Genomic DNA, 14,023 nt, shown 5'->3' with positions numbered 1-14,023 from the left:
ATCAGTTTGGCAGAAGAGAATGACAGCTGTAAATCAGTTTCTGTTATGTGCATTTGGGTATGTGAGAAAAGTGGCTTTTATTTTTCTTGCCATATCAATAATTTATTGTTTTGCTACTGAAAAAGAACATACTAGAATGCCTATTAGTTTATTTTCTTTTATACTCAGAAAGAATTTTCAGCCAAAATCCTGTGCTAAGGTTTCAATGAAACAGCCATATTCTATTTCTCTAAGAGAGATGTGGTCACTTAATTGAAACGGAAAACAAAAAGAATGTTTTCTTCATGAAGCTGCACTCTTATTTATCTGTATCTTAAACCAATTTTTATGCAATTATCAGCATAATCCAACATCAAGAAAAAGACAGTGCAAGTAAAAATAAAAATAAAAGAGCCAACAGTTAACAAGTTCTTCTTCTAAATTTTGCTGTGATATTAGAATGCTGGTAGTCTAAGCATCCTGCCAAGCAAGGAATGTAGTATGTATCTGTAATGAGGTTGAGCATGGCTAGAAGCAAAGACATAGCTGATTTGTATGGAAGATAGGCAGAGTAAGCAAATAAATCGTCCAATACTGTTTCTACTAGAATGAATGGCAACACTTCCATTGACTTTGGTAGAGGCAGGACTGAGCCAACACCCTCAGTACCCCATGCTTAGTATGAACAAAGCTGCACGCAGCTATGAATATACCCAGAACTGTTAGAGAATGACTAAAGAAAAAAACATATTGCCGAGAAATGCAGGACTTGTCATTTCAACAGAAAGTCACCAAAAAAAAAAAGGTAGCAGTGGAAAAGAAAAGTGAAGTGCAATCTTGAGATGTTCCAGTTGCTTTTAAAAAAGAGGTTTTTACAGAACATTAACTATAAAATCACTTTTGACAAAATTGCCTGTCAGTTCTTTCAGTCTTTGCTCAGCTAAAACTCCCTACAGATTTCAGCAGGGAGTTTTGTCTGATAAATGTGATAAATCTGTGCCCTGAATACTGTTTCCTAGCTTTTGAGAGCCTCTCAAAGTTATTACTTTCCTGTATCTTCCAAAACTGTACCTTTCAAAAAATTTAAAGATTACACTATATCCACTACATACATACATACATACATATATCAAGTGATATATGCTGCTAAGTAACAGACATGCATTTTCTATTAAGAAATGACAACTGAATGAAAAATTTTCTAATTTCAAAATTCGACTGTATTTACTAGTTAAAATAAACACTTCTTTAAATACTACTGTTTTTTCCCCTTCTTTTTTTATTTTTCATTTTGGGAGGAGGGAATAAAATACAATTCGAAACAGTCAAGAATTATTTAAGACTTCTGCTTGAGGTGGTGAACCTGTTACACTGTTTGGGTTAAGATCGATAATACAAAGCTGTTGCTAGATAATACTAGACTAATCCTTATGGAAAATGCTTCTGTAAAAGCTATCACTTTGTGTTACAAAAATATCACTGAAGAAAACGTGATTTGCCACAGAAAAAGTGCATACTGGCAGCAGGTATCCTAAAGCATATGTTGAAAAGCCCAAAGCCTCCCGAAGTGAGTTAAGTGATAAAAAAAGCAGGCTTCCAAAACACATTTTTGGTGCGTGCTCCAGCTCTCAAAAAGTGAAAGCATGCGGGGTACAGACCAGCAAAGCATTCAACACCCAACACGTCTGCCTCTCTCCAGAGTCTTTCCAAACTAAGACAACTCAAACAAATCCTTATTTACATTACAGATTTACATTTTAAAAGTCGGGGAGACAAATTCTCTGGTCCTTGCCCTGGTTGGTAGTACTGACCATGCACAGAGAGACGTGGTTTCTCCAAAGGCTTTCACTGGGAACATTTTCCCGTGCTTATTTCCGAACACTGGCAGGCCAGGTAACAGTTGTGTGTTATTGCTGTCGTATGATTATGATTATCATGATGATTATTATGATTATTACAACTACCACTTCCAATACTGCTACTAAGTGATTGCAAAGGAGGATTGATCCTTAAAGAAGCTGCTAACTGTGCAGCTCCCCTTCCAGCTTTTATCTATATATCGGTATTCCTTTGTTTAAGGAGAGCTTTCTCTAAACAAACCTCTCACAAAAGGTTTCAGTAATTAGTGATGGATTCAGGCAATATAGCCATTCAAATATGGCTGTCCTCTGATCTAGAATGAGCTGATTAAACACCAGCAAGCTAATTATTTCAAACACTGTACAGTTACCACTAAGCCCAAATGTGAACATTTACAACCAAAGCAGGTATTATTTTATGTGTTAGAAGACAGTCTCATGATCTCCATGTATCAAAGCTAGTACCTATAACATGTAAGCTTTCTAAAGCAACCTTAACTATTGGTGCCCGCTGCCAGGAGGTATCGATGTGGACCTGCTCTGCATTTCAAAATAATAAGCAGACTAGTGTACTTGTTCTAAAACTCAAAGTTTGGAATTGAAATATAATTTGTGAAAAAGTACATGAGGAATGCAGCAGTATAGTTATTTCTTGGATAATCAGTGCTCAGCTCTGCTCTCATGAAATAAATGGCTAGTTTTGTGCTGTCTCAGGGGGACCAGGCTCCTGCCTGTAATAAATGGGGACCTACAGCTCTGTTTTACGTTTCTCCTTCCCTCAACTCCATACCTTAAAAATAGTGAGAATACTTTTCAAATGACCAACCCAAAATCATTTATCTCATTTATCTATCTGCCTTGAAATAGACAAGGACTCCTTTAGAAAAATATTTCAAATAATGCCAAAGAGTTGCTAGGGGTTTTCTTCCCCCCAGTTCAGCCTCAAAGTAGACATACTACTAATCTCACTGCAGTACTTCCCATTTAGGATAAATTATTCTGGCTTTAAAAATAAATAAAATAAAATAAAATAAAATAAAATAAAATAAAATAAAATAAAATAAAATAAAATAAAATAAAATAAAATAAAATAAAATAAAATAAAATATCAAACAAATCTCTCTCAAAGCTTTACTTCCTTGGACAGGCAGGCAAGCAGGTGACACAAATGGCATGAAAGTAAATGCTGCTTTGCCACAGGTGATGGTACTTTCCTGCACAGCATGCTGAGGCTACTAAGATTTTTCATAGAATTACAGCCTGTGGTCTCAATCCAACAAGTCCTACTTAAAGGAGTAGCCTTTACTCACACTGTAAACAGTGTGAGTAACAGTGCTGAATTTAATAGGATTGAAAGAGTACAAACTAGCCATGCAAACAAGCACTTCCAAGGGTAAACCCAGAAGGATTAAAAATAAAAACTGATAAATATTTTGCAAGATATACCTGTACTGTACAAATGGACATTGCCTCCGTATTTCACAAATGCAATTTCTAACAACCCTTTCAGTAGTACTTACTGATATGAAAGCACTAAGGCACTATATTTGTTGTTGGTTTTGAACTGTAAGTCCTCACTGAATTCAACAGGGAGTAAATCTTAAAAGCATTCTATGGGAAAAGCTGTTTTCGATTCTTTGTTAAAACTCAGTCACTTTATGAGTGACAGAAATCTATACCAAAATTTAATAAATAATTCAAAATACTAAAAATGTTAAGTGCTAAAATATTGAGCTACAAATTAATTTTTTTTTTTTTTTAAATCACAGAATATGTCTATTGCAGAAAAACATAGTTTTTCTGTATTTATTTATGCTTTAAAACTTGTTTTCAGTTTCTGATGTATTACAAAGTGATTGAATCTATTAGGGAGTGAAGAACTTAATCTTTTTTTCTTTAAATTTTCCTGAAGAGAAACAATTTTTTTTGCTATTACAGTGAGGATGTGATACAGTAAAAATTTTCAAGCACTTTGGCGGAATTAAACGAGCACTTGCTTAATCTTACGGATGTGGGTTGAATTTTGCAGTTCTTAGTTACACGAAAGGTGTTGAATGGGAGTTTTGTCGAGCAGTCAGGATCTCAGCCACTAATAACCTCTAAGTTATTTTCTTTTTCCCATTAGCAGTCTTACAGCTAACGAACTAATATGAAGCTGCTATGGGACGCAAGATGAATTACAGCACATCAAGCTTCCCCGATGAGAACAGGTGAAAAACCTCAGGCAGCATCTCAGATGATACCGAGGCAAGCTCCTGAGCAGGTACCAGCCCATGGAGCCATGGTGGCTCCAGCAGGGCCGACACTTTGCGCCGCCGAGGTCTAGCCCTAAAATTAGCCCATAGAAATTCAAGTGAAGGCATTTTGAGAAAGGCACTTTGGAGCGGTGATACCTGAAGCCATTCAGCTGCTCTGGTGACTCAGCAAGGGGGGTACAAGGGGTGATGCCAGGAGGCTTTGCTCTGTGCCCCTAAGTGTACCCACCAAACACTTTTCAGGCAGGAGCAAGGAAGATGGTGTTGGCCTGCTTCCTCAGTGCCCAAGAGGAAGGAAGATGGCTCAAAGGGTGCTGTGGGTACTTAGTCACCATTGGGAAACGTGCACAATCAAGAAAAAATTGTCCCTTCTGATTACACACACACACAGAGGATTTGTAAACCTGGCTTCACTAGTTCTGAATTTTTATTGCTGGCACAGATCTTTCTCCTCTGCGAGAGGAGAGCTTCTTGCATGACGTGAAAGAAAAATACAATGAATGGGTGCTTTAAAAGTGTTGCTATCTATTATTGTGAAACAGACTGAAATTAAGCATCATATACTAGTTAGGTTAATTCTTAAAACATATACTGCTTATTAAATGCCCCCTTTCTTAAGACTAACTGCTTCCAGTCTGGAAAAAGCCCCAGCCAGATTTGGTTTTTGATTTTTGCCCCAGAATCTTCTCATTTTGTTCCATCTTAAATCAGTTCTAGTTCCACACAAGTAAACTAGCTGAAAAGAGCCTTTTCAATTATATTAAATAGAGATTGTTACAATAAAATTGTCTCAGATTATTCAGTATTTTGTTTTTCTGTTACTCTGTGTCATGGAATCCTCAAATTCTGTGTGATTCATAGGACATTTGCGTAAAATCAAGTAAGAGAATCAACGTTTCCTTAGGCTTGCATATTTTAAATTGCTGATACATTGCTGAAGCATTCAAACAAAAACTGCCTTGTAAAAGAATCCAACAAATGTGGGAATAAAATATTTTCTGAAGCTTCTTTTTAGACTGTACACAATAAAACAAATGAAAGCATGGAGTAGTATTGTATGAATTACTGTTTTTTCTACCTTCAAAGCCCTATAACCGAGAGTTAATTAATATTTTCTAAATGTAGTAATTTCTTTCAGGAACATAAAAATCCACTGAGAAGCAGCATAGAAACTGTGAAGAAGTTTCAGAAAAAAATGCATCTGTTAGCACCAGCTAAACCTAAAATGTCTGCTAACTATGAAGACAGATGTATAAAATGCTCTCACATGCAAATCCAATAATCATTTCAAAGTGCAGCTCGCAGCATTTTGTATACTTAAACAAGCATTATTATAAACAAAACTCTGAGCCTAGTGCACTGATACAGGACAATTATTTACTACTCCTATGATCAGAATACTTATTTTTCCCCAAGCATGTATTAAATAAAGTAACAACATATACTGAAAAACCCCATAAATTTGTTTTAAAATTATATTAATTTTGAAACAGTAGCCTTGTAGCAACATATTGATACTGGAGAAGAACAATACTACTTTTTCCTTAGCTCTATCATCTCTTACAATTGGCGGAGCTGTTAAAGAAAGTTTTCTTAAATTGTTAGAACACGTTTATTTTCTTGCAAATTAATTCTTTTTAACTCTTTATGATAGCTTTGAATCCCATAAAGAAAGATGAATTATCACATACTGAGCCCAAGCTGTGAAACAGGAGGAGACAAATAGAGACCCCTACTGTGTTTAACAATGTAGAAGAAATTCCAGACTTAAAAGAAAAATTTCTGTCCTTTTTCTCAGCCCACAAAAGCTGTTAGTATGGATTTGAACAGTGGAGGGCACTCTTGCTATGCAAAACTCAGTGCTGACCTGGCACACTCGATTTGATCTATTCAGTAGCCTGAATCTCAGAATTTGTTAAGTAACAGCCACCTGTGGCACAGGCACTAACTGTACTCTGGTTAAAACATTTGCAGTTTCTAATCTGCGCAGCGAAGCACTTCACTATATCAAACACTGGTGCCTTTCTCTGGGACGCAGATGTGGAACAGATGCAAGCTTCACAAATTGTTCGTAAAATCTGTGCAAGATATCATATTAAATAAGACCTGTGCTATGTTTTTCAAAGTCATAAACAGCTATTTGGTTGGCTGTTATGGCACAGGTACAATAATTTCAGGTTGGGCAGAATTCGTGTACAAATAATGTGGGCATCTGTAGGAATTAAGTTTATTTGGAATGCATCGAGTTTTATTTGGAATCCTAAAAGAAAAAGAAATAGAGGTAAATGCTTCTAACACAGCTGAAAAAAAAAAAACCAAAAAAAAAAAAAAACACACAAAAACAAACAAAAACAAACAAAACAAAAAACAAAAAAGAAAAGCCAAACCAAACCAAATAAACTAGAAGAAAGAGGGAGAACCATAGAGATTCTGCGTCGCTTTCCTTGAAAAGTGCATAATTAACTACATCTTAAACTACACAACTCTAAACACCCTGCATGAATTAATGAAGTCAATCACTTTCTGAACAAGCACAGAAAGGAGGACAAATTTTGTTTTGGAGGCTTGCAAGACAAGGAGCCGATGTGAGGACCAAATCTGGCATCTCCTAAGTATCTCAAAACTGAACTTAAGTGTTCTGGGCTCCTTTGAGTAAAATTACTCACAACCAGGAGTTCTTGAAAGATCATGCTCTCTCACCGCAGTATTGCCAAGGATAGCAAAGCCATAATGATATGGATAAATTCTTTAGCTTTTCATCATTTACAGCTTTGGGGGAACATTAGTGCATAAAAAAATTCATTTAAAAAAAAAAGAAAAAAAAGCTATCAAGTGGCACCAGGAGAAGGAGTCTCCTGAAATGATAAGTCGATTTTGATTATCTGGAATAAAAATACGGCAGCACTTGCAGGGTTAATTAAGCAGCTCAAGATGCTGAGCTTCACAAGAGGAAATGTTTTTCCTACTTTAAGGACTGTAAACACTTGTGCTGAACTAGATGGGCATTTGATAAGCTGTACAGCATGTAGCAAACTCCGAGGGATCTCTAGTTAACACTCAAATTCAGTGTTAACACTTAACGGAACAGTGGTAAGCCGTGCTGCCAAGGTCAACTGCACAGATGTACTAATTGTATTATGAGCTTGACATCTAGTGGTCACCCCTGGCAGGGCAAAGCAGGCAAAGGTTAAATCAGCAAGCCTTGTCAGAGGCATTTCTAACTACCCACCCTCAAGGAGAGAAGACACGGGGAAGCTTTCTGGCACTCCGCGATTCCACCTTCTGGCCGGCGTTCCCCGGCGGAGCTCCCGCGGCGCGACCCAGCCGCGCAGCGCTCGCCTGCCCCCCGCGCCCGGCCCGGCGGCTGCTGCGGCTCAGCACCCCGCCCAAGCGCTTCGGTGTGCCTCCCTCCCTGCCTCCAAAGCCTGGAAAGGTTTTCCGTGCTTCTTTTGCAGCCAGTGAAAGCCCTTTGCTGAGGGGAGCTGTGAAGCTGGCGGTGCGGGGGGAGGAACACACCACACACGCCAGTGTTAGAAAGCGGCAGTAAGAATTTTAGAAAGTCTTTTTTGTAAAGATTTAGCTTACACTAGGGTAATAAATATAGTTCAAGTATGCCAACTTTTTGCACCCTAAATATAGCAAGGAAATAGCAAAGCCCCTTCTCTTTAATCCTCTATATTTTCACTTTTTAGCTCAAAGGAAACAGATCTTTTTAATGCATTGCTTTATGGTTTTCTATCACCCTTACAAACATCTATCTTTCTGGCTTTCATGGTTTTGAAGGGTGTTTCCTTGATAAGGAGAAATGTTCTCTTGGTCTAACAACACTATAACTGAACCAGCTCGTAAAAGTACATTTTGGCCTAAATTCCCTTTTTTGAATTAATGGAGAACCTTCACTTCATTTAGTGGGAAATGTTAAGAGCGCAAAGGAAGCAGGATTGACACTGATATATAAAATTCAATATGAATGTAGTGCTAGAACTAGATTTACTAGTGCTTCCCCTGGAAAAAATGTAGTCAATTACTCTCATTTTACAAATAAAATATAATAAAATAAATTATTTTTATATGCTTTATTGCAGAAACTGTGTCAGTACTTAACTATTTTAATGTCATGCCTGACCTGGTTTATTATCAGCAAGAGTGATTGACTCATGCCCTGGCTGCTGGATAGTCAACAGATATGCTGATCTATGTTTGGCAGACAACAAATCAAATGAAGGAGAGATATCGGGAAAATCTTCCCAGGACTAAGACTATTTTTCAGATGACACTAATACTCTTTACTAATTTGTTTATTTTTACTCTTTTTCTAATGCCACATGGTTTTTTAATTGTAGCTTTTCCTCTATCTTAGGCAAGGAAAAGTAATTTTCAACTGCTAAATGTACACATATTAATAGCTTAATTACAGAGAATTTAAGCAAACACCTTTCAAATTTTCCTCCCTCTCACTCTGAAAAAAGTGCCTTAATGTCTTCCTCAGGAGATGGTAAGACTGCAAGACCAGCATCACCAGATAAAATCTGACCCAGTTTTGTCTACCTCTATTGTTATACATACATCAGCAAATTGGCCGATTGCGGTAGTTTCCTTACTATTCCAAATATTATTTCCTATGGCTAACACAATTCAGTGCAGAGTATTTTTAAAATTATACAAACACAGATGTTACACAGTTTGAACGTGAAGTCTCTAATGTAATGGCAAAAGTGTTTATATAAAGTTTCAATTATCATTTCTAATCAAAGGGACAATTTATAGCAATACTAGTTTGGCCTTTATTTTTCAAAACAAAAAGCCTTCTCTTACTCTTGCCTCAGAACAAACATTTGCAAAAATCAGACCTAAGTTTTATGTTTACTGACAGCTGCTTGTGACTTCTCAAGTTTGAAATGCAACAGTGTCTAAGCAAGAGAGAATAACCTCAATTTCGTACGGAGGAATGTCCCCCCCAAATGTGTTTTAACCCTCCCTGTATGCAGATGGAGGGACCACACTTGTATGAGGCTGGCTGCTACCTACTGAACTGTGTCTTTGCTGTAGCTGAGCCTGTGAGTCTGTGCATGTACTCCAAAAGAATACTAAGTGCCGCCACCAAACTGCACAAAACTGCACAGCCCAATCCCACTTTACCAAGATGAAACAGATCAATTAGTTTAGACTGTGTTGTATGTATTGAAGAGTGGGAGAAAAAAGAGGCCCAAATTTTTTTAAAAATGGCTAAAAAAGGCATATTAGAAAACTCTCTTTACACAGTTCACTACAAGGTGAACCTCAGGCTGCATACATCTTTGCCAGAAAATTCACATGAAGAAGTCCAAAGTACCATTTGTCATCACTCTTACCAGAACCTCACTTGCACAGGCTAAGAATCACTTTTCAGCACTAAAAAAACCCCAAACAACAACAACAAAGCCCACTAAAACCAAAACAAACTCCAAACAAAATAAAAAACCCAAACAAACCCCCCACAAACAAAACATTATCTATTATCCCTACCTTAAAAATACAAATATCATATCCATGGTTTAATTTTAAAATTAATTGCAGTTGAAGCATGTTTATTGTATCTACAATTCTGATTCATTTGTAATCTGTTGAATTAGTCAAGTGTATTAGAAATATAATTCCAGCTATTACAATGCATTACATTTACTGAGAAACTGAGATTATTGTATTCTACTGACGGTCATCTGAGTCCTGCTGCTGCTGTTTTTAAATGATTTCCAGCAGATCTTCTCATTTAGCAACCTCAAATTGTGAGGTTTTTATACATATTTTTGTTCATTCTTCTACACTGCAATTATTCAAGAAATATATCATAATCAGCTGCTTGTTAATATTTCTTTTCAAAATTATTTAAATATATATTTTAGCATTTAATTTTTGATGATTAATTTCAAATTATTTTAAGGGTATATCTGTAGTTGATGAAATACTAATTATCTTCAGATTTCCAACAGTTTCTCACCACCATGACAAGGTCTTGTTTGAATGCAGGTGTGTTATGCTGTAGCCCAAGCTGGCTATAAAATTATTTGTTTAGTTTCTAAAACTTTTGTGATAATGTTAGCATGAAACTTCTTCTGTGACCAGTCAACTTAAAACATGGCCTAATGTTTGTCTTCCATCCTTCACCCCAAACTTCCAGGTTTCTCTCTGTTGCTATGAATGTCCCTTCACTATGAGGATTACATTTATCAGACATTAATTTTAAATGCTCCATTTTATAAAGTCTATTTGAGGTGATATTAAACATGATTACATTAAATAAATTATAAGCTTCATTTGTTTAGTCTTGCATTAACTCCTTTGGAGACAAGGAGCAAAATGAGTGAAAAGGCTACACGTATGAAATAATACTGCTTAAACAGTTTGCTTTCTTAAAATGACAAATATTCTTGCACTGTGCAAACTATTTTTGGCCTGTTGCAAAATATACTCAGGAACTGTAGCAATATCTTGATCACAGCTGTGAACAGAAATGAAGAATACTGACTTGACAAGAAGTGTTTTAATTCATGAGATTTGGACTCTCATTATATCTGGCCCATAAAACTGCTTTCAAGTATGGCAATCGTTAGGCTTCCTAATATAACGTGTAAATGATTTACATTACACTAATGTGCACTAGATAGCCCTCTGCTCCTGTAGCCTCTCTCCACCTTGTTCACATTTCTCAAATGAAAGTGCAAACCCAACTTTAGCTTGTTAATTGTTAACTATGAAGGGTTTCACTCTATTAATTAAAATACATTTTAATAAGAGGAAACATAGCACATTTTGATAACAGCCTTCTAAGGCTGAAAAGTATTTTTACATTGTCGCATTTTAGGGCTGCTGTGAAAGCCGATTTTGTGCTATTCAGGGACCACAATAATAACGCTTTAAAATTCCTCACTGGGATGCAATGTAGTCCTTTTGATGGAAAGACTGTCTTTCTCATTCGGCAGAAATAAATCCATTCATTTGATCATGTAGTCATTGAGGGCAATACAAAACAAACCAAGTGTGAGAAATTCTATGTGATGAAGTAAACAAAACAACCCCCCCTCCCAAAAAAAAAAAAAGGGGGAAGAAAGAAAAAAACCATTTCCATGACAAAAAGATTCTTTGTCCTTAATCTACCCACCATATGCAAGCGTTTCTTTTTAGCATATCTCTTGTTCTAATCTCGGGTGACATGGCTACATAGATAAGAATCACAAAACAAAACAAAAAAAACTAGTTTAACAATTTTTTTCAATTTATTAACTCACCAGGAGTGTCATAATGAAGTAGTGGGGTTTTATTTTCCTATATTGAAATGGGTTCAGAGCATGTAAAAGTTTATAATGCTAATGATAAATTCTTAGATCTAGAGCCCAACCCAACAGAGATGGGCTCAACAAATCTTGCTTTCATAATAAAATACTAATTCTTATCTGCTTGTCTATATTATTTTACACAGCCACAGTTTCCTAAGGAGAAATAAAATTTGAAAATGCACTGCTTTGCTTCTCCACTGTGACAGAAGGAAGCATTTCTCTGTGTGCCTGTTTTTGTCAACACCCAAGTGGGTTTTCCTGGAGCAGTGGCAGGAGCCCCCTTAGCAGCTCTGGACAGTGTGGGACTTGCTTCCTGCCTCCCCAAACGCCCTGGGAAGGAGCAGGAGGCTTAACAATTTGCCAGTCTGACAGTTGTTTTAACCTGATGAAGTGGATTCATGCTGCCTTTAGCTTCAGGGCTGTAAAGTTCAGATACAATAGTCAAAATCCTTCTCAGGCTTCAACTTTGCTGCCTTTCTTTCCTCACAGATGCAACTTAAGAGTAATTATAGTTTTAAAGCAGGAGAAGGACTTCTTAGTTTTCCTTTTCGAAAGGAGAGAGAGAGAAGATAATATAGTGGAACAAGGGGCCTATGCCTAAAGCTGAAAACATTGAGGATCCTGCTTGGTTATGTGAGAAACTAAGAAAGCAGTGGGCTCTACGCAAAGAGGAAAAGAAAAACTTTCAAGTGGAAGCTCTCAACTTAGTCAAGGAGAAGAGAGCATGGGCTGTGTGCGCCTTCGCATGCTGCATGCCAGGGACTACTAAGGAAATTAAAACTAATTTAAAAAAAAATGCAAAAAGAAGAAGTAAGAAGAAGAAAACCCTGCAGACCTATTCTCGAAAGGAAATTTACAGCAAAGTGGAAATAAAGCAGGATTATATTCCAGATCTCTCCAGCTTTGGACACTTGTTCACTAACAGCCTGGCAGCCTAGATGCATAAAAGCAAGTGTGAGTGTGCCTGCGTGTGGGGAGGAAGCAAGGAATGGCGGATGGGCGACAAAATGACCCTTTCCCACTGCCTACGGCCGGCGCGACAGGGGCTGGTGGCGATGGTGGCACTCCGTGTCACATACCACTGATGATAATTACGATCACAGCAGAGCCAGGAGGCGAAGGGGGTAAGGCAGCGCAAAGGGAAAGGCTAAAAGCTTCTGTTCAATCCTCTCGAAAATAATGAAACCAACTCCGCTGGCCCCGCGCACCCGAGCGGCCCTGCCCGCTCCTACCATGGTCCTCCCCGGTCCCCCGGGGCGAACGGGGGGAGCGGCCGGGGCACCCCTAGCAGCCTGCGCGGGCGACCCGGGACCACGGGGGCATCCCCAGGCAGCGGCCGCCGTGGGACCTCCCTCGGCGCAGGGCAGGGCACCTCGGCCCTGGCCGCCCCAACTTTCCTGCCGCCGGTGAGGCGAGGGGAACATGGCTTCTGTCCGCTCCGAGCCTCCGCCGGGAGAGAGCAGGAGGGGGAAGAAAAGGGTACCCAATAACACAGAGAGAAGGAACGCAGCGGAGAGGAGGAGGAGGAGGCAGGCGCTGCTCCGGGGCGCCCGTTCCTGCAGCTGCTCCAGCCGGGGTGAGTGGGGAGGGAGGGCCGCGCCCCGCCGCCGAGCCCAGCCGCGATCAAAGCGCTGGGGAGGCCGGGAGGTTGCTGCTGGGAGGGCTGGTTAGGCAGGGGGTGGGCTGCAGAAACTTGGCTAAACTGCGAACTTCTCAGTTCCGCTGCCTCTTCCCCCGGCTGCTCTAATTCCCATTCTCCCGCTGCAGAGTAATTGCGCTCCCATGTTCACCATCACCATAAATTCACCTATTTCCATCCGAAACACACTCACAAAAAGAGAGAGAGAGGAGAAAGAGGCGCAGGGAGCCCTTACCGTGCTCTGAAACTACCTCTGCTTGCAGCTCTTCGTCCGATTTGAGATGCTGGGGTTTCGCTTGCTTTCGACGAGACATGCTGCTAACTGAGCCGTCTTGACTCTGCTTTTTGCAGAGGCATCAGCGACGTGGAGGTGGCAAGGAGGGGGGAAGGAATTGGGAACGAAGGAAAGGGGTTGGGGGCTGGAAATAACTGTTCACAAATAAAAGTCGAGTTGCAAAACAAACCAAACAAACAACAGAAAACGCAACCAACACCCCGGGAAAAAGAAAAAGGAGAAAAGAAAAGGAAAAAAAAAAAAAAAAGCTAACCAGCCAGCCAAACTGGGAGTGAGTCAGTGGGTGAGCGGGTGAGCGAGCGGGGGATGAGCCGGGCAGGGTGTGCGCGGGGCGGCGGGGTGTGCGCGGGGCGGCGGGCTGGGGCGGCTGCGCGCAGCGCGCATGGGACTCAGTAATTATGATTGTGAATAATGCATGGCGATTAATGGTGCTGGGGGCGACCGCGGATTGGCGCGGCTCCAGCGGACTCAGGCTGCATATGTAAATGAAGAACGGGGCTCCGCAATTAGCCGCTTCGCTCCGCCAAGTGATGCGTCTCCACGGCACCGGCAGCGCCGCCTGCGAGAGGCACCGACCGCTTCGGTGGCGGCGGCAGCAGCGGCGGCAGCAGCGAAGCACACACGCACCACGCAGGAGGGAATCTGTTTTGCACACACTTTACACAACTTATGTGCAAGGTTCA

The 14,023-nt window shown here is 39.7% G+C and overlaps 1 protein-coding gene across 1 annotated transcript in view; it reads right to left on the bottom strand.

The window, feature by feature from the left end:
* Nucleotides 1-13,575, bottom strand: part of SALL3 (spalt like transcription factor 3) — a 22,151-nt gene extending 8,576 nt beyond the window's left edge. Inside the window, 1 exon segment of the mRNA XM_040081342.2 lies at nucleotides 13,281-13,575. Within this exon segment, the coding sequence (XP_039937276.1) occupies nucleotides 13,281-13,359 (79 nt within the window). The 5' untranslated portion in view covers nucleotides 13,360-13,575.
* Between the last annotated feature and the right edge of the window lie 448 nt (nucleotides 13,576-14,023).

This window comes from Hirundo rustica, chromosome 1 (genome assembly GCF_015227805.2).
Source record: "Hirundo rustica isolate bHirRus1 chromosome 1, bHirRus1.pri.v3, whole genome shotgun sequence".
Taxonomy (NCBI): domain Eukaryota; kingdom Metazoa; phylum Chordata; class Aves; order Passeriformes; family Hirundinidae; genus Hirundo; species Hirundo rustica.
The sequence above is the reverse complement of the archived record's forward strand: the minus strand, read 5'-3'. Positions and strand labels throughout refer to the sequence as shown.